The sequence below is a fragment of the Macrosteles quadrilineatus genome, unplaced genomic scaffold (assembly GCF_028750875.1).
Source record: "Macrosteles quadrilineatus isolate MER2022 unplaced genomic scaffold, UCM_ALF_1.0 Scaffold_8__2_contigs__length_117827958, whole genome shotgun sequence".
Taxonomy (NCBI): Eukaryota; Metazoa; Arthropoda; class Insecta; order Hemiptera; family Cicadellidae; genus Macrosteles; species Macrosteles quadrilineatus.
The window spans coordinates 22,012,462-22,035,866 of NW_026542601.1; the positions used below are offsets into that span (position 1 = coordinate 22,012,462).

At 34.3% G+C, this 23,405-nt stretch overlaps 1 protein-coding gene across 1 annotated transcript; it reads right to left on the reverse strand.

The window, feature by feature from the left end:
* Nucleotides 1-2,040: 2,040 nt before the first annotated feature.
* LOC128999424 (phosphatase Herzog) lies at nucleotides 2,041-23,405 on the reverse strand. The gene is made up of 6 exons (XM_054425945.1): nucleotides 22,981-23,405; nucleotides 19,657-19,695; nucleotides 14,601-14,833; nucleotides 12,622-12,771; nucleotides 10,520-10,705; nucleotides 2,041-8,344 (listed from the first exon to the last, which is right to left on the reverse strand). The coding sequence occupies exons 1-6, from the start codon at nucleotides 23,051-23,053 to the stop codon at nucleotides 8,177-8,179; spliced, it is 849 nt and encodes a 282-aa protein (XP_054281920.1). The 5' UTR covers nucleotides 23,054-23,405; the 3' UTR covers nucleotides 2,041-8,176.

The window sequence follows — 23,405 nt, forward strand, 5'->3', positions numbered from 1 at the left end:
GACTACCAGCAAGTGAAGTAACTCCAGCCCGTGCATCGCTGGTAGGGAATCCCCTTAGATCAAAATATTGGTTGTCTTTAAGTTGGTACAGGCCTACGTCTGAAACAGCCGAACGTGGACGACAGAACTTTATGTTTATTTGCAGGTTAAGGTAACAGTTCCCAACATTTATTTCAAGAGTATTTGTTACAATGTTCTTACAGGAGAACTCATGTTCACAACCAAACAGCAGCTTCACCTCTAGGTGTTCGGTCTTCTTCCACCTCCGGGATTGTCTTCCACTTTCTCTTTCCAAATCCTCTCTTTCCAGAGCATCTTGTTCTTCCTCATCCGCCCTGTCCTATCTGGACTGGGACTTTCACCTACCCAGTCCAGATAGGAACCCAATTCCTCCTCCTTGACAGGGCTTGGTGGTGGGAGATTGGTCCTTTGGGAGTACCACCAAACCGATACAACTGCCACAGAACAAGTAAAACATTTTTTAAACATTATTTTTTTTAAATATGTTTTTGCGATAAGAAGAAAATGAGTTTTTCTGTCTGAGATACCAACTACTGTTATGTACGAAGGTGGATTGTTAATATTTAATAAAATGTCAAAACTGGCTTTTGTAGTTATTTTTATACTTAGGATGCCTCCCTACACTTGAATGATTTTTTTATTTTCTATTAAATTTTTTTCATTGAAGTTGAGTGTTTTGTCAAATGCAGATTTTTAAGTAACATCAATCTCATATTGCAAACAAAACCATCTACTGTTAGTAAAATTGAACAAGGTAAAGGTAAGTTACTTGAAAGTTAAAATTAAAATAGAGCCGTATAAGTTGCCTTACAAAATCTCAGGACAGCCACAGGGTCCGTTTCCACCTTAGTGTGATGAAATGTATACAGATTTCATGGGTTTCAATGTTAATAAAATTCATGGTCGACGCCCTCGCATAATTTCAACAGAAATTTCAGAATTGAATGTTGCTTTATGTGTTACTACTGATAGTGATATTTATCTGAAATACCATTACAACAAAGTTTAGCAAAAAAAAATCAGCCTACGTTTTTATTTTGCATCCGGTCTCAATTTAGTGCATGGTCTAAAACTTGAGTTTATAGGATCAAAGTCCCGCGTATGGGTTACTAAGGAACTTTACAAATGAATGCCCATGGGACAGAACTCAGATCATAGTTAAATGTTTCTAGGCTTCTTATACATTACTTACTCGCCTAATTGGGGCTTCGCCCCAAGCCCCCTAGAGGTTAATCGCTTATTAGTAGTTTACAGCATAATTTGGGATCAGAATATTACCAAGTACTGTAGGAAATCGAAAACCGAGCTTTACAAAACTAACAATCGTGCCAAGTTTTAAGTCTGGTAAGTCTCCAAGTGTATAGGGGGTTTCTATACAAGGAGGGGTAGCAATACCACATTCCTCTAATATTTCGGGTAAAGGCATCCTAGGCTTTAACACTGCTAGAAGTCAAGGCTTGCATTACTTATAGCAAGATAAAATTTGTGAAAACCATTTGAACTGTTTAAAACAGCAACAAAATCCTTGAGGCTTCATTGTGAGTTAAAAAAACATCCACGAGCAACATACAAAGAAATGTTTGATATTTTCTCATAGATTATTTCATTTGTAACAAATTTTGTTTACCCGAGTGATGAATGGATTTGGCTTGATTAAACATGTACTGCTTGTTATTAGGATGGTACATTGTTCCACTGATACGATCTGTTCCCAGATGACACTATTGTTACAGAACAATGGAAGCTTATCGGATCTCACCATCAATACACCTACCCTTTAATATCATTGTTGCTAAATGATATTATGGACTTTGAATGTGATATTAATTACTCTCAACTGTTTGCTTGCACTCTCCTTGTTAAGTGTAGTTTAATGAGTAGCTAAGTGGTTATAGCACTTTTCTTCATCTGAAGATTTAGTTCGATGCTGAGAATGGTCCCTTCTATTCACTGCATTATTAACTATGGATTCTTAATTCATAATTGAAACCAACAATGGGTATAAATAACACGATTGAGTACATAAATGGAAAAGGCTTTTATTTACAGATTAAAAGGCAACTCAATGATTATCGAAATAATTCTTCTTTTGAACAATATCAAAATTCCCACCGAACAATATACAAATGTTCTTATTACAAAGCGGTTTCACATCAGTTGATAAATATCTATTTTCATATGTATACTATCTACAAAATGCAGGCGGAATCACAATGTCTGTGATAATGCGATCCTCGTGTTTTATACCTTATTGAGCAATATAAAATCGTCCTTGTATTGGGCTAGTGGAAGCACCAAACCTCCTGCACCCAATATTATATTTTAATATATTTACATTTTTGCTGTCAAGTTTGTTAGTTTTGGACAGCAGTATAATGGTAGCACCTAGACGAATATATAGAAAAACACCACTTCCTTAATGATTTTTACTGGGATAGTAATAAATAAATGCAATTAAAATCAATAATAAACTAAATTATTCCTAAACAAAATTATATTTGGCTAGTTACAATATTTTCACAGTAATTAGTTTCTGATCAAAAATATTGAACAATCTCCCCGATGGACGAACTGAGTAATTCAAAACAATAACCTGGCTGACATCAATTTTTGTTGAAATCATACTATGCAAGTCATATTGACCAATGAGAAACAGTTTAGATGTTTTTTCCAAGGTAAACAAGATTAAAGTGTTTCTATGTTCTCATACTTTAAATTATTAAGAAAATCTGTTTATTGTCGGCCACATTACTTGAATTGGTCTTCATTTTGCTAGCTAACCAACATTTCCCTGATTGTCATAATGGTGTATGAAACGTTTAAATATGAATTGGCTATTGAATATTAATTTGTGATGAATTTATTTTTAGTAATGTAACACTCAACTGAAAAATCTTGTAGGTTAGGAACTATTTAAAGTAATTGTTTAAACTATGTAAAACTACTAACAAATCATAGCTGCTAAACTAAACTGATGACAAGATGTTAACCAACACTTCATGGCAGTATTTGATGCTTCTCACAATTGTTAACAGTAAGTTGTACCTTGTCACTATACTTTTAAAAAAGGTATGATATGTTTTTTACTGTGTAAAAGTTGTTTTCTCTCTACATTCTTGTAAAAATATGTCTTGTGCTGCTAGAAAAGTGATCAAATATATGGTATAGACTGTTTTGTTTCATAATCTTAAACTTTAATCTGTTTAGGTTTGAGTGGTAAAATTGTAGCAATAAGTTTTAGTTTTTAAAAGGTATCGTTGACACAATCTTTTCTCTAAAATCACAACTGTAATAACAAGACCCAGAATAGCAAGAGAAGTGAATAACAGATACAACTATCAATTACCATAAATTTGAAACTACCCATTAATGGCTCAGACATTGACATTAAGTTTTCCTCGATGTCAAGCCATTTTAGCCTTGATGGGGCTAATATTATAAAACATTTTTGTTTAACCAAAACTTTAACCAAAAACAAACTAACAGCTTCGTTTTGATCTGTAGAATGAAAGGATTGTCTAGAAGAGGACTTTATCTACACTTGAAAAAACCCCCCAGGGGACCAAGCGTCCCTGTCCTTCTAACATAAGCAAGCAGCTATAACTTTATTCTACACATCAAAATCCTGGCCTGGAGACTTTCATTGCACAAAACTAGCAGCTTCGTTTACTGGAGCATCGTTTAACTAAAAAACATAATTAGTGATGGTCGAATTCAGGAATTTTGAATCTCAAATCGGAATCCGAATCCTAAAAAAATTGAATCTCAAATCTGAAATCTTCAAATCTCGTGTCCCAAAAATAATTACAAATGGACTTATAGTGATAAAATCTAGAATGGAACAGAAATCATTTAACACATATAACCACCACCACGACATAATTTTTATGGTTAGTCAATGTCACAGTACTGTATATTACGACGTCAATAACCTGCTATGGTTAAGGCAAAGTCACATTATGTCTTATAATTATATTCTAATTTTTTTTTTTCTTGTGAATTGAATCTTGAATCCGAATCTTTTCTTATGATTCGGTGGATTTGAGATTCGAGATTTGGATTTGACACATCCCTAAACATAATCCTCTGGCTTATGTGGTACCAAGCTAGGTCTAGCACATGAGTTTACATCACTGACTTGAGACACCTATCCAAACTAAGGCTCCGACTCACCGACCAAACACACATTACATATACGCTGGGACATATTTACAGCTGATTGCCTAATGAGACGTGCCAAATCCTAGCAGCACTGATTCATCTTGCTGACCTCTACAGTTTATCTTATCATAATTCAACTAAAAACCGGAACAGAGCAGTAGGATTCAACCATTGTCGTGTTTTTGTTTTACAAAACTGATTGATATGGCAACATGGAAAACTTCAGGTTTTCAACATCTTTTATAGCAATCATGGTTGGTTCTGTTAGATACGGTTACTGACAAAACTTATATCGTTAATTCCAGAAGTCCAAAACCAGTATGGTTCCTTATTCATTGCAAAGCTTTCCTTTTTTAAGGTTGATAAATTAACAGAGTACCGGTTAAATTGCAGAAATTATAGAAAAACTGAAGATATTTATAACCATTAAAACTCTTACACTCTAATTTCAGTTAATTTTGAATTGTAAAATATGAAAAATTAATCTATTAAAAAAAGTTTAACAAGCTCACAAATTAGATATATATGATAAATATTTATTTACACGATGATTATTGCTTTTAAATGTAAATTTAATCCAGCCATTTTTTGTATAATAGGTAAAAAATATTACATTTTAACAAAACACAAAAATAACAATTCAAATATATTATTATAAGAACAGTAAAAATATAGTATAAACACTAAGCAAAATTATTACACAAATACCTAAGACATAGTCAACAAGTATTAGGCTACTTAAAATAATAAAAATATAACTATTTTATGAATGAAGTGAAAAATCTGGGTAAATCTAGGTGAATTTAAGGGTGCTCCTAAATAATGGAAAATGAGTACTTAACATTTAAAGCTGATAACTTTTGATTATTTGTATATTTATATTTCTTTAGTAAAAACCAACTAAACTCACAAAACCACTTTGTTCTTTATCTTTCAGTCTAACTACTTAATTGACTGTTAGGCCTACCAAAAAAGCTTTTCATAGCGAGTGTAAGAATGCAAGGAACTATGTGCGAGTCTAAGTACCCCTGAATGCATGCGTTTTATGCCGGACGTCAAATAATAAGTTAATAAATACTCAGTATTAGTAATCTATCAAACCCATAACTTTACTTTGGCCAAGTCTAGTTGTTGAATAAGTTGGCAAGTTTTGCACAAGTGAACAAGTAATAACAAATTTTAAAGAGTATATAATGGATTTCAAACTGTTTACTATTCCAAACAACTATTTACGATTCCACTATTATATCACATTAACATTGATGCGAGATAAATAAAAAGTTTTTAGAATTGAAATATACTTTTGGTATGTTTTTAGTAAGGGAGCGAGCTGCTCTAGTGATAGAGCTCAGGGCTTCGGAGCCTGAGGTCCCCAGTTCAAATACCGCAAATCACCAATTGATTTGATCTATGTGATAGGAATAGCCTGAAGTAATAATTAAAACAGTTCTGGGCTAGAATCTAACGTCCTAGGATGTAGGTTAGAATGGTGTACCAAGTTGTCCAAGATTTTATCACATCACAATAAATAATTAGCTTTTAACCCTTCATAAATGTCACGTATTCCTCCGGGCTGGTTTAATTTTTATAGAAAAATATGTGTTATTATCGGCTGGCAGTTTTAAGAGTAACCATACCTAACGCACTTCTTTCTAGGAACCGATTAAACATTGATTGGTCTCTCCCTCGTACTATCTCTATTAATCAGCTGAAGGCTGAAGTCGCATAGCACGGAATCTACTCCCATGGCACAGAATCTACTCCCATGTGTCACCGCTTGCGCTACATACATGCTTCTAGGTTCCTGGAATGTATGTCACTTATGGTGTTGTTGCTTTTGTTTGCTATATATATATCAAGTATTTTTTTTAATAGATTTAATTTATAGGTACATTTTATTATACATGGTTTTTATACCTTTTTGTATTAATATTAGTACAAAATTACATTGCTTTTTGCTCTTTTACAATCAAGGACACTCATGGAGGGCGGGTTAATAATATTGTACCCTTTGTGTAGATAATTACATGTAATAATCTATCACGTTTTATTTGTGAGCAGGTTAAAAAATGACAAACTGGTAATAGGGTGACGAAAGTTGACAAAGCTTATACTGTAACTGTTGTTACTGCAAGTAACACAATTTGTTAGGAAACAACAATATTTCATAGTAGTTTTTGTCATCCGGCCAAAGCACATGCATAAAAGCAGCCTGTCTTACTGTTTTTACCTTAAAACTTGTTATGTGACGTCCAACATTTCCAAGTTAAATTCTATTATACCTTAAATAGAGATTTTTAATGTATAACAACTGAGAAGTTTTAGTTTAAGAAGATAAACCAAACCAAATTGTGAGCAGCCTAATATTTTCTATAGTTGTATAAGGCAGTATTTGTTAACAGAAAAACTTCTGATCCCTCTCTTCTGACTGTGCTACAAAATCAGGCTGGTCGCAGATTTTGATTTTGAGATATCAAATAGTTTAATGTTAATGAATCTGACTTTGTCATACAATAGTTTGTATTCAAAATAATAATTTAGCTATGAAAAACATTTTAACACATAATGTTTACAGATTCAAAAACACAGTCTAGTGATGTGTAAGGTAGTAACAATAATTCACATTAATTACTAACTTTTAGTACCTTCTTAAAGAAAAAGGGTTTCACCCCAGACATTTAACCTACATTTCTTAAAAATAACAGATATGTTAACCATCACAAATATTAGGGAGAAATGTTACAAAATCTCTCATTCTTTTCCAATACAGAGCAAAGCCTGTTTTGACTTAAACAATGAACGAGCATACAGCAATAGTAAAGTAGAATATTTAAACTACTAAATATGTCTGCAAGTTTGATCAATGAAATTAATGATGATTAAAATTTAATCATAATTTTAAAATTTGAAACTGTTAACGAACCAAATGTCAAATTTTGAAAAAGAAACACTTTAATAAATATTATATTGAGGTGCCTTTAAAAAACTTAAAAATGATAGGGAAAATAACTTGAACCGGTAAATGTATTCATTCTAATATTAAGTGAATATTTATTTAGAAAAGTGCATTGTGGCAGTTCAGACATGGGTAATTTGTATTGTGTTAGCTTTGTTAAGAACACAAGAAACTCATATCTATGCCTTTTTTTAATGTCTTGTCAGAGTGATTGGTAAAATTACTACACCAGACACCAAACTTGCGCTGCTTACTGTGTAGTGTGACAAAAATAATTTTAGATGTCTAAACGTTAGTCCTACTATAGTGGTTTCTTTGAAATACTGACTAAATAGCTCTTTTCCAAATATCAAATGAGGAAACTGGATCCAAATTTCAATAAAAATGGCTAGCATAATGAGCAGCTGAGGTAGTTTCAACTGACAGTCCAGGCAAAAATTAAAATAGATGACTAGCCCACGTATGAAGGTCAATACAACGCTAGATGATTTTCTTTGTCTTTGAGAAAATACTTTAGATGTATGCAACAATCCTCTTTATTTGTTTGTATGTTTAACGTGTTTGTATTCAAACGTAAAATTGTCTTGTAAAATGTGATAAAGACACCTCAAATAAATAGTTGACAAATACACATCTCATGTTAAATATTATTCTCCATTGATTTTCCTTTTAAATCAAATACAACAAACTAGTTGTAAAATTATTCAGTGACATCCATACACCTCTGTCAACCATTACACAGTTAAAAACAAATTCCACGGTGAGAAAATTTTCAAGTAAGCACACTGAGTAGAGATATTAACGGGCAAATAACAATAAATTATCTTTGCCAGTAGAAACGAAGAACGACAATACTGGGACATAAAGGGCTACGATCTTGCGTAAAATATAATAGGATATAAAGATAAGCTGCATACCCTGGGTTAGAGCACCTGGCCAGGTCGTGATATAAACTAAATATATGTTAATACAATAAAACCTCTCTGTACAGTGGTGATGGCACTCGGAAGGCAACAGTGGCTGATGAGACAGCGGGGGCTATGAGCCTGCACCCGGTGACTGGCCTACGTTGACACAGTTGTATGGGTGGTTAGAGTTGCACAATACCGCGTATACATTGTCCACCTTGCTCAACTTCTCAAAAAACGGGATTAGATCCAACATCTCTGTATCCGTCATGTCATCGAACCATGAAGCTACAGGCACCTGAAACACAATAAACCGCTTTAGTTAAAATATGTCTTAATATATTGTGTGCTCTACAAATCTACGACATTGAGGAACAAAATCCCAAATAAAGGGTAAAGTACAGGTAGCTAGTTTAAGAGCAACAAGCTGGCTTTTTTAATTTAGCTCATAAGTATGGGTGTGTGAAGCAGCAAAAAATGTTCAATTGGAAGCAACAATTCAATTCAAAAGATTTTCGATTCGAATCAATGTAACTCCATTCGAAGCAATTCGGCATTTTTTAATTCATACTTGTCAATGGAGTGGCAATAACAATTATTGAAATTTACCACATTTATGTAATGCACATTTTTGTTGATGTGGTATTAGGCCTATTCATGCATATGACATAATATGAATTTCAGGTGAAAAATAATTTTTTGTTCAATCATATAGGTATTAGAAGAGCCTGTATTGCTGGAAATGTCCCTGCTTTACTTGCCTATTTCATACTATTTACTTTCAGAATCATATTGTTGAGCATGTTACCTATTTTATAATACTGATTTTACAAATAAAGATATGTTTTGGTGTAAACAAGTAAACACATTTTTGCAAGATTTATACTGAAACTTTCAATTGGTTTACATTGATCAAATAAGAGGATAGAATCAGACCTAAAAACTACAAGGTACATAGCTTCAGACCTACAAAAATACAAAGTTTATCAGTCCAAATCAGTCTTATTAGTTTATTTTATTAGTCTATATTAGTTTATCAGTCTTACTAGTTAAGTATCAAGTTACAATTTTTCAGTCTTATACATCACTGATTTACGGTATCTTCCCCGGTTTTCAAAACACAAGTAGGATTTCTTAGACGTATAATCTCCAGGTTCCTGACCTGGATGATGACTTCAATTTACAGTTACACATTTTTGTACTTGCGATCAGTTAAATACGTTATATAAGTCAAAAGGTCACTTGAGGTATCTAACTTGATTCAATGAATGGTTTTCGATATGCTTACAAAATGTGATTGGAAATGTTGCAATTCAATGTAAACATATCAGTGACAACTAGAAGTGAGAATCTTAATCCAAACAGCTGTTTGTTATTTCATAAATGACGTATGTAGAAAACATTAGGAGAAAACTTGATGAAAATCGCACAAAATTAGGGTTTTGATGGTTCGATATTTTAATTCCAAAACAGCAAGGCCCTATTTTTAATAGCCAAAGACACTCCACCAATCCAGAGAGTACAGAAAGATGATTTGAACCCTGATAGGTACTCTAGTTTTCTCAAATTAGGTGGCATAAATTGTCATTTTGGCGTTATAGACGAGAATTACAGAGAGACAGACAGACAGAAATTGATATGACTCGTTTGGGCTCTCTTAGGCTATGAAACGTAAAAATAACCAAAAACCGTATGATTCTACGCAATGTACAGACAAAACTGTAATTTTATTTATATAGGTACCGGTAGATGATTATGGAGCGAATTGTTATGGCTATGTTTACAGTAGTAAAACATGTCTCACATTGCTTAGGCCTACACATAACAAAACTTCTCATCATTTTCAATGTCAAAACAATCAACAAAGCAAGACAATATTCTATTTAGTATTAATATCTTAGGCTACTATCTTGATGTTCACTTAATTGTAAAATTGGTTCAACCGTGGGAAATAAATAAATAAATCATTAATAAAACAATTAAAGCAACATTTTGCAAAGGAAACGCAACAACGGGCTCCTATGTTGCAGGTATTGCATTGACTTTCTGCAGGCGTTTTTTGTCTACGGATACTGGCTCCCCCATAAATCGAATAGTTTTTTTATCATCACTGAATCGAATTGCGATACGATGCATCGAATCAAAATTTCAATGCATTTTCAATGCATTGCACACCCCGACTCATTTAAGTTTATTCCAGTGTGTTTACCACAATTTCTCGATAACTGCTATTAAAAAATACCCAGGAGAATTTGACAAGCCGCTCACCAGCTTTTGAACATTTATAATGTAAACTATCCAAATTCACCTACTGTACACTGTGACAAGTAGGATTAGTCTTGATTATGTAGGAGGAGTTCTATGTCATACTCGCCGATAGGCCTGCTTTTTAACTTGCCAGCTGCTAGCTTGTAAACTCACCTGTGCAACCGAGCAACTAAGCCTTTAGGAATAAGTGACTTGTAATACTCACAGCATTGTCCGGGTGAAAGATGTAGGAAGCTGGTGAATTATCTACGATGAGGACTTTCTGAAGATCTCGACCTAGCTTGTTGAGATCTTTGACGTAGTTACCACGATGGAAGACACAGGATTCTCTGAACAGTCGAGCTCGGAACACGCCCCATCTGTCCAGCAAGTCAGCAACAGGGTCGGCATACTGAAACGTAACACATTATATCATCGTTGAGTCAAGGAAGACGTTGAAAACTGGTTTAGTAAAATTAATATTGCTGACCACAGCATACTTACTTACTGCTTACTGCCATGGCCACTTGTACCCTAGCTGGTACTTGGCCTCGCCAACACGCTGTCGCCAATAGTCTCGGTCCCATGCATCTTCCTCTACAAGCCTCATCCTTTCCAAATCTTTTCGTACTTGACCCCACCACCTGGCTTTCGGTCTACCTATTGGTCTTCTTCCCCTCGGATTTCCTCTGAGTGCTATCTTCAGTAGACTCTCCTCCTTTCTCCTTAGGATATGGCCAACCCACCTTAATCTTCTACTCTTAACTTCTCCAATGATATCAGGGTCTTGAAATAATTCTCTTAGCTCCCGGTTGTGGCGGATTCTCCATACTCCATCTTCACATACTGGCCCATATATAGTTCTCAAAACTTTGTTCTCAAAAGTTATTATTTTCTTTTCTGAGTTCTTGCTCAGGATCCAATTTTCCCCTCCATATAAAAGTACAGGTCTTACTATAGTTTTGTAGATTCTAATTTTTGTCTTTCTCGTTAAAAGTTTTGATTTCATTAGTTTACTGCATGCGTACCAACTCTTATTTGCTAAATTTATCCTATTCTGAATTTCCATGTCTTCCGTATTTTTGTCAGATAGTAGAACGCCTAGATAGGTGAAATTATTTACTCTGGAATTCATGGTTGTTGACTTGAAGAAACTCTTCATTATTTCCAGCTTCTCCTCTTGTTACTATCATGAATTTGGTTTTTGCATCATTTATTTTTAGCCCTACATACTCAGTTTCATTTATTAGTATCTCCGTTAAAACCCTAAGATCTTCTTTTCTTTCAGCCATCAGTACTACGTCATCTGCAAAAGCTAATATATTAATATTCGTTCCTAGTTTTAGTCCTATGTGTGCATCTTTTATTGTTTGTAGGGCTTCCTCTAGAGCAATGTTGAATAGGAGGGGGGAGAGTCCATCCCCCTGTCTCACCCCCGTATTCACATTAAATTTAGTTGTGGTTTCTCCATCTATCTTCACTTTACATAATTTACCACAGCATACATGCTAATTTAAATCTGATAATAGGTGGTTGTGTATGTGTGTAGAAGTAGAGATGGCAACTTTAACCATAAGATTGGTTTAGCATCACCTATGACACCTAGACAAACTGATGGACTGGCCAAGGACACAACAAGATAAGAATATCATGATTAAGAAGTCAGCAGCCATAAATTAGCTGGGTTTCAAAGTTAGTTTTGTGCATGGAACATATCAAGCCGTGCAAGGTGTGAGCTAACACAATACAGTACGAGTTGTACTGATGAATTACAAATGGCAGCATCAGGACTCGATCCCACGACATTGTCTTGGTTCCACAGTTTGTCAAGCTGATGACAGAGCCACAGACTCACTAAGTTGAAGCCATGAACAAAACATATTAGCTTATTTAAGAATATACTTCGAATATGACCTTATTCGGCAAGTCAACCTGTACTATGTATCAAACTGTATCGACAGTGGCAAGAAACTGTATGAACATTGGCAAGAATACGTTGGGCTAGTCTCTAGGTAATGTGTGCATAAGACTGGCAGTTATTTTGATATACTCTCAAGTATTGTTAGTAGACGTATTTTATTCCAATTAGTGAGAACAATATTTTGCACATCATGTTCAGATTCATCTGACAGAAAAAGAAAATTAGGCCTATATTTAACTCTTGCCCGTAATTTGCCAAGATTTAAACTATGATCTGTAGCTTCATCTCTGGACGAGTGTTGTATGAGATTTAGCGATTGCCAGACCATCGCCAAACTTGCCCATGAATGAAATCATTTCCTACAAGGGTAGGCCTATTCATTAAATAAAACTAAGTCAGTAGCCTACCTTAGCTAAACTAGCCGTAAATAAGACGCATTCATAGAGCTCTCCCATCCTCTGAAGGAACTCGTCTACGTATGGGCGCTTGAGCACATACACTTGGTGGACGGTCCCATCTATTTCCACAGGCACAACAAAGTCTGCGTTGTTGATTGGCTGGAAAGGCAAAAACTGATGAATCCAAATGCACAACATAAATTTACAGAAACTTGAGAATCAAAAAATGTTAAAAGATAATGTTAAATAATCTAAACCCCCTATTTAATAAAGATTTTTTTAAGACTAGAGGGATAATTTAGCAACCCCTATGATGTGAAAATAAACTAGGTATAATCCTTGTGACTACAATCGTTTAATTAAAATTCAAGATATATAAATTTGTATGCATAGTCCCTGGACAAGAAATAAGAATGGCATCAATGGCTTGATTAAGTTACATAACAAAAAAAAATAAACAGGCATTGTACAAAAAAGATAATACCCCCACCGCAGCAAACAGCTGACTAAGCGAATTTCCATTTGCCTGATTGAATTTTCACTAAGATATCTAGTTTAAAATGTGATGTCATAACTTATTAATGTATTCCCTATTTAAATAACATTTATTTAATGAGTACTTAAGTTTGCTGCTACAGGGAAGGTATAAGCATTTTCTTTAATGTTGATAGTTATTTTCCAAAGAATAAGCTAACATGAAAAATTAAAATTTACAGTCACGGTATAGACCTATTTGGAATTTTCTCCTTAATTTTTATATTTTGCTTTTTAAACTCTACAAAATATTTTAGCAAGAAATAGCAAACCGTTTTTGGGATCAGAAATGGGGAAAAGTTATTTCTATCCCATAAACCTTAAGTGCGGTCACCCAAATATGGGTTTGGAGTATGGACCAAAATATATTGATTGCAAAGTTTTGATATCACAAAAAGATAACATTTTACGTTCTTAACTACATATCAAACTGCAGAGTAGAACGGTTTTGTTTGGACTGGTGAAACAACACTAAGTCATCTATACTTTAGTGTCCTATTCAAGATAAACCTTCAATGATTAGATAAAAGTATTAAGAAGAAACTAGGCTGTGGTAAAATAATAACCATTTTGATAAGAAACACAATCATTTAGTAGTACAATACATGTATATTTATCCTACTAGAGAAGGCCATTCGAAACAATCCAGTCATTAAAATAATGGACTTTTTATATCAACGCAATCGAGGAGGTCTTAAAATGGAATATCCATACACTTTAAATCTGAGTTAATTAAAATACCAGACTAAGTTATAGTTTGATGCTTTCAAACATAATATATCTGCAATACTAAAAGGGTCATAACAGGGTTATAAAAGTAAATAGCTAGTTAAGTACTCTCCTTAAAATCTGAAGGTCGCTGGTTTGATTTGATTCGAAGCGAGAGTATCAATTAAGTATCGTCTCAGGTATCATTTAAGTAGGTTTTGGTTTAGTTAGAAATCTAATGTTGGGGGAATTTAAAAGAAAGGTGTTGTTGTTGTAAGATTAAGTTATCACATAGCTTGAGATAAAAAGGAGTGAGACGCCTAGTAAGGAACATTTAAACAAGCAATGATAAATTTGATTGAATTCAATATTAATCTATACTGAGATACCAAAGATAATTTGGAAATCGCTTTAAATCAAAATCATTACCTCCATTGATTGTTCTGTTTGTTTTCTGTTACTTTAATTTGCATTTTATATTTTTATCAGCTGGGCCCAATGTTAAGAGTTTAAAGGATAATCAATTTGAAGGTCATTCATTTTCATACATTTTCTGTTTTGGACTACAGTAAAATCACTAGTTTTAGCAATCTAGATAAGAAAACGTATGTTGACAGAATTTCATCTAGGCCTACATTTTATGAAATGAAGACGAAGATGAAGATACAACACACGGGAAACTATATAGGGTACATGATAAAAATATATAACACAATACTGTGCTCAATAACTCTTAACTGGTTTACCTTGAATGAACTATGCACTAGAGTCTCGTCCAAGTCAATGACCATGCACTTCTTGTGCATGTCCTGATGGCGGACGGGAGGCAGAAGGTAGCGGGGTGAGCCGGGGGAGAGAGGGGGAGAGCAGCGACCCTCACTGCCGCCGGAGGTCTTGGACGCCTTCGAGCTGGCAGAACCGCCCCAGCAGCACAGTAAGGACCGCAGCACTCCACGCCGAGACTTCTTGCCCACTTGTCCTGGAGACAAGCCAAGGGTAATTGAGGTGCCATGCAGAGCTTATATTCTGACATAAATATCACAAAAAAAAAATACCAGTCTTGTGATTCCCAACTATTTGGGACCTTTTCGGACATTCAAATTATTTGGCTTGGTTAAATATACAGTAAACTTTCATGTTCTAGTTGTTTTTCTAGGCCACTTCATGCAAATCAAAATAAGAAGGTTACAATACCTGCAGACTGCCTTTAGTGGTCCTTAAATATCCAACAGGATAATATCCTGTTGGATTAAATATCCTGTTGGATATTTAAGGACCACTAAAGGCAGTCTGCAGGTATTGTAACCTTCTTATTTTGATACAGTAAACTTGTAGTAAGTAAAAAGTAAAGCAATGTAATTATGATAACTGTCTAGGAAATATCTTCAGACAATCCAGAGGCCATTCCACCATAAAAATTGTAGCCTAAACTCTTATTGTGAATCCCTTTATTTTTTTACTATCAATTTTTGTACTGTTAGGGGCCTATTTGATAAAATTAATTTACTGTATTGTAAATATGGAGTTTCTATTGTGGGCCTAAGTTAAGATTGATTACAGTAGGCCTAAATAAACTCTCATTACCAACACAGTAAAAAATTCCAATTTTTAATCTAGGCTCAAAACTAATGAATTCCACTGATGAATCTACTCTTAGAAATAAGTTAAAGTCTTTACATAAAAACGGCAAAATAGTTAGTAAAAAGTGCAAGTAAACATTCTGAATACTTTAAGGGTTTGCGAGACAAAATATGTGGTACCTATCATTTAGGTACTTTAAATGCTCTGAGTCAAGAGCATATATTTTATACAAGTATTGGAAGAGGTTAGTTTTTATACTGAATTACAGTAGGCCTACATTTAACACGTTCAGTGCGAGGGGCGGGAATTCTGGCGGGAATTCTCGCCCCACGATACCGGCGCCACTGGTGCGGGGCGGGAAATCACGTCCTTCACCAATGCCAATAACTTTGCTTTAATGTGAGCTCAGCCATTGCCGGGGAACGTTGTAATTGTTGCCAGCCTGTAGCGTAGAATGCAAGCTTTAAAGATATAGCCTATTTTAACATGTTTGTTTTGGTTGGTACTAAATATTCCCGTAAAATCCCGTCTGGCAATGCTTTTGTCCCGTTTTCGGGGATTTTCTCTATTCGAGCCATATTACAAAGACTCTGGTTATTGATCCAGGCAGTGCTGCTACCTTTGAGCGTTTCAGTGAAGTATGTCCACTTTCGGGGTAACGCAGAACAATCACCACTGCTCTTTTGTGATTCGTCTTACTCAGATATTTCAATGCCAAAACTGATCGCTTTTCAGTAAGCGTGCCAGGGCTCCGCCCGGGCCTCGCAGCAGTTTAGGAGCCCCTGTATAAAAGTTTTCAGTAGTGAACGTGTTAAAATATGTCTAAATCAAACAAACATGTTAAAATATATAATCTATTAATTTAGAACTCGGGTTAACCTATAAAAACATTAAACCTTTTTTGTTTTCCGTGTAAAACATCTCCATTTTCAATTTTGCCACGTTTAATTAAGTTTTAAAGCCAATTTCTCTTCAGTAGGCCTATTCTCTGTATACACTAACTTGGCGTCTGGACCCTTGACTACCTGCGACCGGGCCGGGACCGTCCCTTGCTCGCTCACTTCTTGAGCAGCTGTTTCCATAATTAGTAACCTAGTCACACCCCCAATGCACTTATTAACTTTTTTGTGCGGGGCGGAATTTTACATTTTTATCTGTTCGAGCAAAAAGTCCATGAATAAATAAGTAAAATGATACCAAACTTGACCATATTCTTATTACGTTTGTAGAACCTACAGGCATAAGTACAGTAGCTACTGAGGAATAGAAACTTTATTAGGGATAGAAATAAAACTGTAATATCGTTATGTATGAATTATTTTTAATTAAATCAGACGTGCACCGCAAATCTGCAAACACAAAAAAGGAATGGAGATTTATATATTTAAATTTCCTAATATTGTTAGGGGAATAAAGTTTAAGAAGTAAAAACATGTAAAACGTGTTGAGGTGATGTAGTTTGTCACAACCTAATTCATATGTTTCTTTGAGTAGATCTAACCAATCACATTTAAGACTATAGGACTTATATTGTAAACGTGAAACACTTTTAAACCGTACGTTTAATTAAGTATAGGTAATGTTATGTGTTAAAAGGTAAAAAAAAAAAAAAACTAATCGTAAATGCAAGCGAAAGTAGTATTTGGCATGAAAAGTCAAAATTGCGTCATTTTGTACGGGCCAAATAAGCTTAAAATAATCATACAATCATCATGTTTCTAATGATATGGCAATTGTCGATAAAAAATTACAGATTTGTGTGTATGTGTTGAGTTAATGTTGTTAAGCTAATTAAATTTCTGTATAAAGCGTAGGCCTACGACGGGCCTACCGTAGTTTTTCGGCAGATTAGACATATTTCATCAATAGCATTTCAATACACGAATAATCTAATGACGATACCCCAACGTCAGAATCGTCAGAGGTCTTAGGACGTGAATCACTCATTTCCCGGAAAACATGGGGGTTGGTTTAAAGATATAAATAGCAATATCAACGGTATGCGTAATATGAATATTTTACCCCCCCCCCCCACTCGACATATTTGTAATATGAATAAAATTGTTAGGTATCTTGGTAAATTAAATTTAAATACAATTATATCAACCATCAACCAGATAAAAAAAAATTTAAACGTAAGCTTAACTTAACGATATGGTCGAATATGGTCAAGTTTAGTATCATTTTTCTTAAAATTTCATGAACTTTTTGCTTGTGCAGAAAAAAAATTAAAATTCCGTCCCGCACAAAAAAGTTCATAATTGCAGTGGAGGTGCTACTATGTGACTAATTATGGGAACAGCTGCTCAACAGTGGGCGAGAAAGGTTTCGGCCCCGGTCCGTCCGCAGGTAGACTAGGGTTCAGACGCCAAGTTAGTGTATACAGAGAATAGACGTTCCCTCGTCATTCTTTATTTAATTAACAATCATTTCCATTCAGAAGAACAGTCAACATTGAAATGATCTACAATGGAGTTCAATAATAAACTCGAGAGAATGTTTAACATATCAGCTAATGACCAGTATAGTATATTGTTACGAGTTGCGAATATTTTGCACTCTCTGGTAGCGACATGTTACTCATTGGTTCGTGGAACGTAACAACAATGGGACCGTCCACGGTTATTAGAACAGAAACAGTTTCGATCAAAAACATAAAAAGAATAACTTCACTGGATGGAATCTAATATTAATAATCTCTACATGTGTTTTGGACATTTTTTGACAGTTGCATTAAAATAATAATACAAACCTGTTTATTTTCGGATAAATTGTTTGTTTAGGTCCACAAAGTTTCTATTTTATAATCCGTGGGATCGTCAAACAACCGCCCATTCTGGTGGCGCATCTAAAACTACAGAACGTCCTTGGGTTTTCCTCAACTCTTTGTTAAGCGTTAGTGTATTATCTTTAGAGGTAGGTATTCTACGATAGTCGTAATTATTCCATTGCTTTCAATAAAAAACCCCTAAGTGTATTAAATAACCAATGCTAAATGGTATTTAGGGGAATTTCGTTTTCTTTTGTACCTACTGTATAGATTTAGTAATATGCCACTGTACTGTAGATGGTTTGTTACAAGATGTTTCAATTAATTTTAAATGTTCGTAAAACTGCCATGGCTACCTATCTTCCCATAAGACCAATGTTAAATATGTATTGAAATTTCATTTAAAGTTTATAACGTAAAAAAATTTCCCAGAACAGTGGCTAGCATGGATAGGCCTATTGTTTTTAAGCCTGAAACTAAGATACAGTAGGTACCGGTATTACTTTTTAGAGGAAATCATAGGAGCCGTTTTTGAAATCATTGTGCACAAATGTTACTTGTATTATAGTATAGATATAGGCCTGTAAAATATACAAATTTTAAAGTGTTTTTGGCCTCTGGGGACATTGAATGCAAAAAGGAATCAATCCTGGGTCTAGGTCTTACCGTGTCACCTATGGTACGGTATTGTAATAGCTACACAGTACTTCCCTATTGGGAAGTTCACTAAAAGGTCAGATTTTGATAGGTAATCACTAAACCAACGTGTTGTGTCATTAACTCATTTAATACTTTAATACTTTTCGATTAAATGGCGACCATACAAAGTAGGTATTTTAAGCCAAGTATGAATAAAGATGAGTGTAGGATAAGTGGCGCGATCTTGTAGTCTTGTTACTGACTAAGGCCGACATATTCGCATCCACAGTGAACCTATAAATATCCACAATTCGTGACCTCCTAGTAGCTGGACAGGACGACGCCACCCGTCCCAGTCTATTTAAATTTATTTATTTTTTTAGACTAGACTAGTAAAAAGAAAACTACAAGTGGTGAGATCATTTTGGATACTGGTACAATGGAAATACCTTATTAAATTGTCAATTATCAAAGTCAAAATAAGAATACCTAGTCAATTTCAGTACAACATTTCAAATCACTATTTGACTAATTTCATATATAGGCTTTATATATGACCATTGATTAATCTTTATATTTCTGCTGTATGATTTGTTTGTGAAGATTAATTATCACATGTTTTAATATTGTAAAATGAGTAGGCTAAATAAATAGTTATTGAAATGTTGTACTGAAATTGACTATTCTCATTTTGACTTTGATAATTGACAATTTAATATACGGTACCTGATATTTAAATACATCTAACTTATTGTGAAGTTGGGCTAGGGCACTGTAAGTTATAAATTATAAAACTTAGACAAACAACATACCTGGCACACACACATCGTTGTCAACCCTTTGTATGTGACCTGGAAATAAAGTTAATTTAGTACGGTAACTTTAAGCTGATGAACAAATCAATTAGGCTACATTTTTGTGCAAACTACATTTTTCAGAGTTTGTTAACTTAAGAAACAACCTAAATCTATTCCAAATATTTTACTTTTAAGTTTGGGAAAGCATTGTAGACTTGCCATCACCTGGTTCCAAATCTTTCCCACAAGAAAAGTCGTTTCAGTACCCTACCACACACTTCCTGCTGTTCCAGTCCTGTTAAACTAATATAATGATTTTCCGGTTAACGGGATGTTACTTCTGCCGTGTGTAGTGTGGTTAAACCGATGACGATGTCTGTTTAAAAGATCTCTGCATAAGAGAGAGTCTACTGTACTTTAACACCTTAAGTTAATATATTAGGCTACCTACTTAAGTCTTTTATTATAAGGGTAGATGCATCACCAAAAAATAAAGGCATAGGCTACAGTAAATAATATCCAAGGTCAAAAATGAGTTCAGCATTTTATTTTTAAAGTCCTCATTTGAAAGTTAGGATCTTAGGGCTGTTCGGTACCTAACCAAATGTTGTACGAGGGGTCTCTGCGCAAATGGCACCTTAAGGTTCGGTACAAATTTGCGACACCCAATTAGTTACTTGACCCTAAACGCACATCCTGATGTTTGAATTGTGTTTAAATTGTGTCCTGAAGTTTTTAAATATATAGTAAGTTAAATGGCAGAAACGAGATAACGGATCAAAGAATTGATCGGAATATAATCAAACCTAACCTACAGTAACACTAATTAAAGTTCCTCCACAACTTTAATACTATACAGGCTAGGCCTACTTTTTTTTAATAAACACAATAGGCCTACCACACCCCAGGAATTGAATTCCCTAAAACCTTAAAACGACAATAATAGTAGCCTAGGACAATAAGTTAGGCCTACTGTAGGCCTACTTACAAGAAAAATATCTGTTCCGACATGATAATTACGCATTCCAAGACCAGCCCGAGAGAAGACATTACATGAGCACTGTGATCTTCTTATACGTCCCTACCCTTATTAAGACCCCTTATGCTAATAAGTTAGGTAGGCCTAGTAAAATTGCTAAATGTTAAACTTACTGGCAAACTTTAAGTTTGTTGTTACTTTAAAAGTTATAGCTGTGCATAGTTTATAAAAATGTGTTGGTATCGTTATTCATTACCATGGTAGTCTATTTTTTGTGTAATTGTTGGTATTGTTGCTTGTTATTATCCATCATTTGTTAACATTGGGTATTACCGGTAGGCCAACTAAAGTAGGCTATAGGCTAGCATATTTGTTGATATTTTTTAAAGTTCTTATGTCAACCAGATCTTTATTGTTAGCTAGTATTAATTAAGTTGCCCTACATTATCGTTGGAATCTCTGTTAAATATCATGTTAATTTTTGTTAATTTAGTTTAGTAGGCTACCAAACTGTAATAACTTAAATTTAAGTTAAATGGAACCATTGGGATAGCCTAGATAAATAAATAATCTTTTTAAAAATGCGGTAATTATTTACTGTACAACAGCTTGCGTATTTTTGATATCGTTATTTCATTGAACTACCCAGAAAAATTTGGATAAAATTCTTCATCATCAAAAAAAGCACTCCGAATTATTTTCAAAATTAAAAATAAACGCCAATCAATGAAACCATTCTTTTCTAAATTAGGTGTTATAATGACAGTCTATGACTTGTATATTTATCAAACTATATTACATGTAAAAAAATTAAACCTCCAAACTAATAGTAGGCCTACAAAATAACTTATTCGACACTATAAATTAAGGCATACTAGGCAGGTTGAACGACATAAATTAAAGTTTTTTGAGAAGAAATGTAGTTTCATTGGCATAAAATTCTTATTTAATTGACCTAAAGTTATAATAGAGGAAAAAAGTTTTGATGTTTTTAAAAAAAGATTGAACAATTATCTCCTTTCTTGTCTTTGTATTCTTTGGATGAATTTTGGAATCCAAGAGAAATCATAAATGATAGTTTAGAAAGATGATTTGATTTAGCCTAATTTTGTTTTTGTTTATTCTTCTTAAGCTTAACATTTGTTTTGAAAAGATAGGCCTAATGATTGTTATAGCGATAAGTAGAGCATAATTCATCTTTATATTTTGTTTGACGCTAAGTTATTCATTGTATGTGTGTGTTTCACCCACTATTTAATTGTGCAAAAACAGTCTGGAAGTTGCATAAATTAATGAGTCGGTTCATTATAACCTAACCTTTACCTTCCTAATCTAACCTCACTTCAAAACACTTAATACTTACAGTCACGAATCCGCATAAAACCCGACCTACCTTCCTCACATGCCTAAATAAGAACTGATTAGGTAGCCTATTAGGTTTCAAAACGAATTGATTTTATTTCATTCCGCATTAGATCAAGTATAAACAGTTGTTTGCCTTTCTCACTCAGTCCTCCTCACTCCTCACTCAGTACCGTGGACCCGTCCAGTTCAGACCACGCAATATTACCATTAGGCCTACCTTCAATACCGCTCAATTATCCTTAGATTCGTAATCCTAACCTTCGTTTTACGGCCACTACGGCAACTTAGGAATCTCTCTGACAAAAACTGATTGCATTTTTGGATTCAGCGTTAAAAATACTGTAAGTAGACATATAAGATTACATCAATTGTTATTTGTTCTGACGATGCCTATTGCATTTCATGCCTAATGGAAAATAAAGCATTTCATTTCATTTCATTTCATTACATCATATCCCAAAGTAAATACAGTAGCCTAAATATTTGCAAATATTTTTGTTACAATTGTCTGAGTTTGTAGCACTTTGGCAAAATTTTATCCCAGCCTAGGCCTAAGTGTAACCTGTTTGTTACGTTGAAATAATAGTAATAATAATAAAATAAAATAATAAAAATACAACAACCTTGACTAGGCCTAGCCTATGTAGGCCTAAATTAGCCTTGGGCTCTTTTGTATATTGTAGGTTAGGCCTAAACCATACTTAAAGGGCCAGGTAGCCTGAACTAGCCTATTTATGGGTAACCAAAACTATGCCTATAGGCCTACACTAGTCTAGACTTTAAAAACCTAGGCCTAAGCTTAAATTATAACTTTATTGGCTAGGCCTAGGCTAAGGGCAGAACCCAATCCCCAATCAAAATAGGCTAATATGGGACCCAGATATTTATAATATCCTTGAGATGACTAATATTTTATCAAAAATTTCTTACCAACATGCTAGGCATGTTCCAAGATGAGAGTAGGGTTTAATGGTGTTATGAAAACACAATCTTACCTTTATCAGGAGAATAGTTTCCTAGTTGGTCGTCATCGCGTGAGACTTGAGTGATAATGGACGATGCGTCCATTTAAACATTTGTTTGTACTGATCGTATTAGTCCTAGGTATTGAAATTTCTCTTAATACCATAAAAATCAACAGAATTCACAAGATGGCAGATAAAAATGTTCAGTTATGTCGTAGATACACTTCTTACACCAAACACGGAATGTTCAAGGCCAAACAAGAAAAATACATCGAATTAAAGTTTATGCACAGTATCTTGGAATAACACTGTAACAATATCATCCCAAGCACACTTTTGTAGACACAATCCACGGAAAGAACACTTTTAAACACTGTAAAAATAAAAGTAATCCGTGCCAAAAGGAGTTTTCACAAGGTTTTCTTAATGGCTCCGAGTTGCTAGCTGGCGCTGGC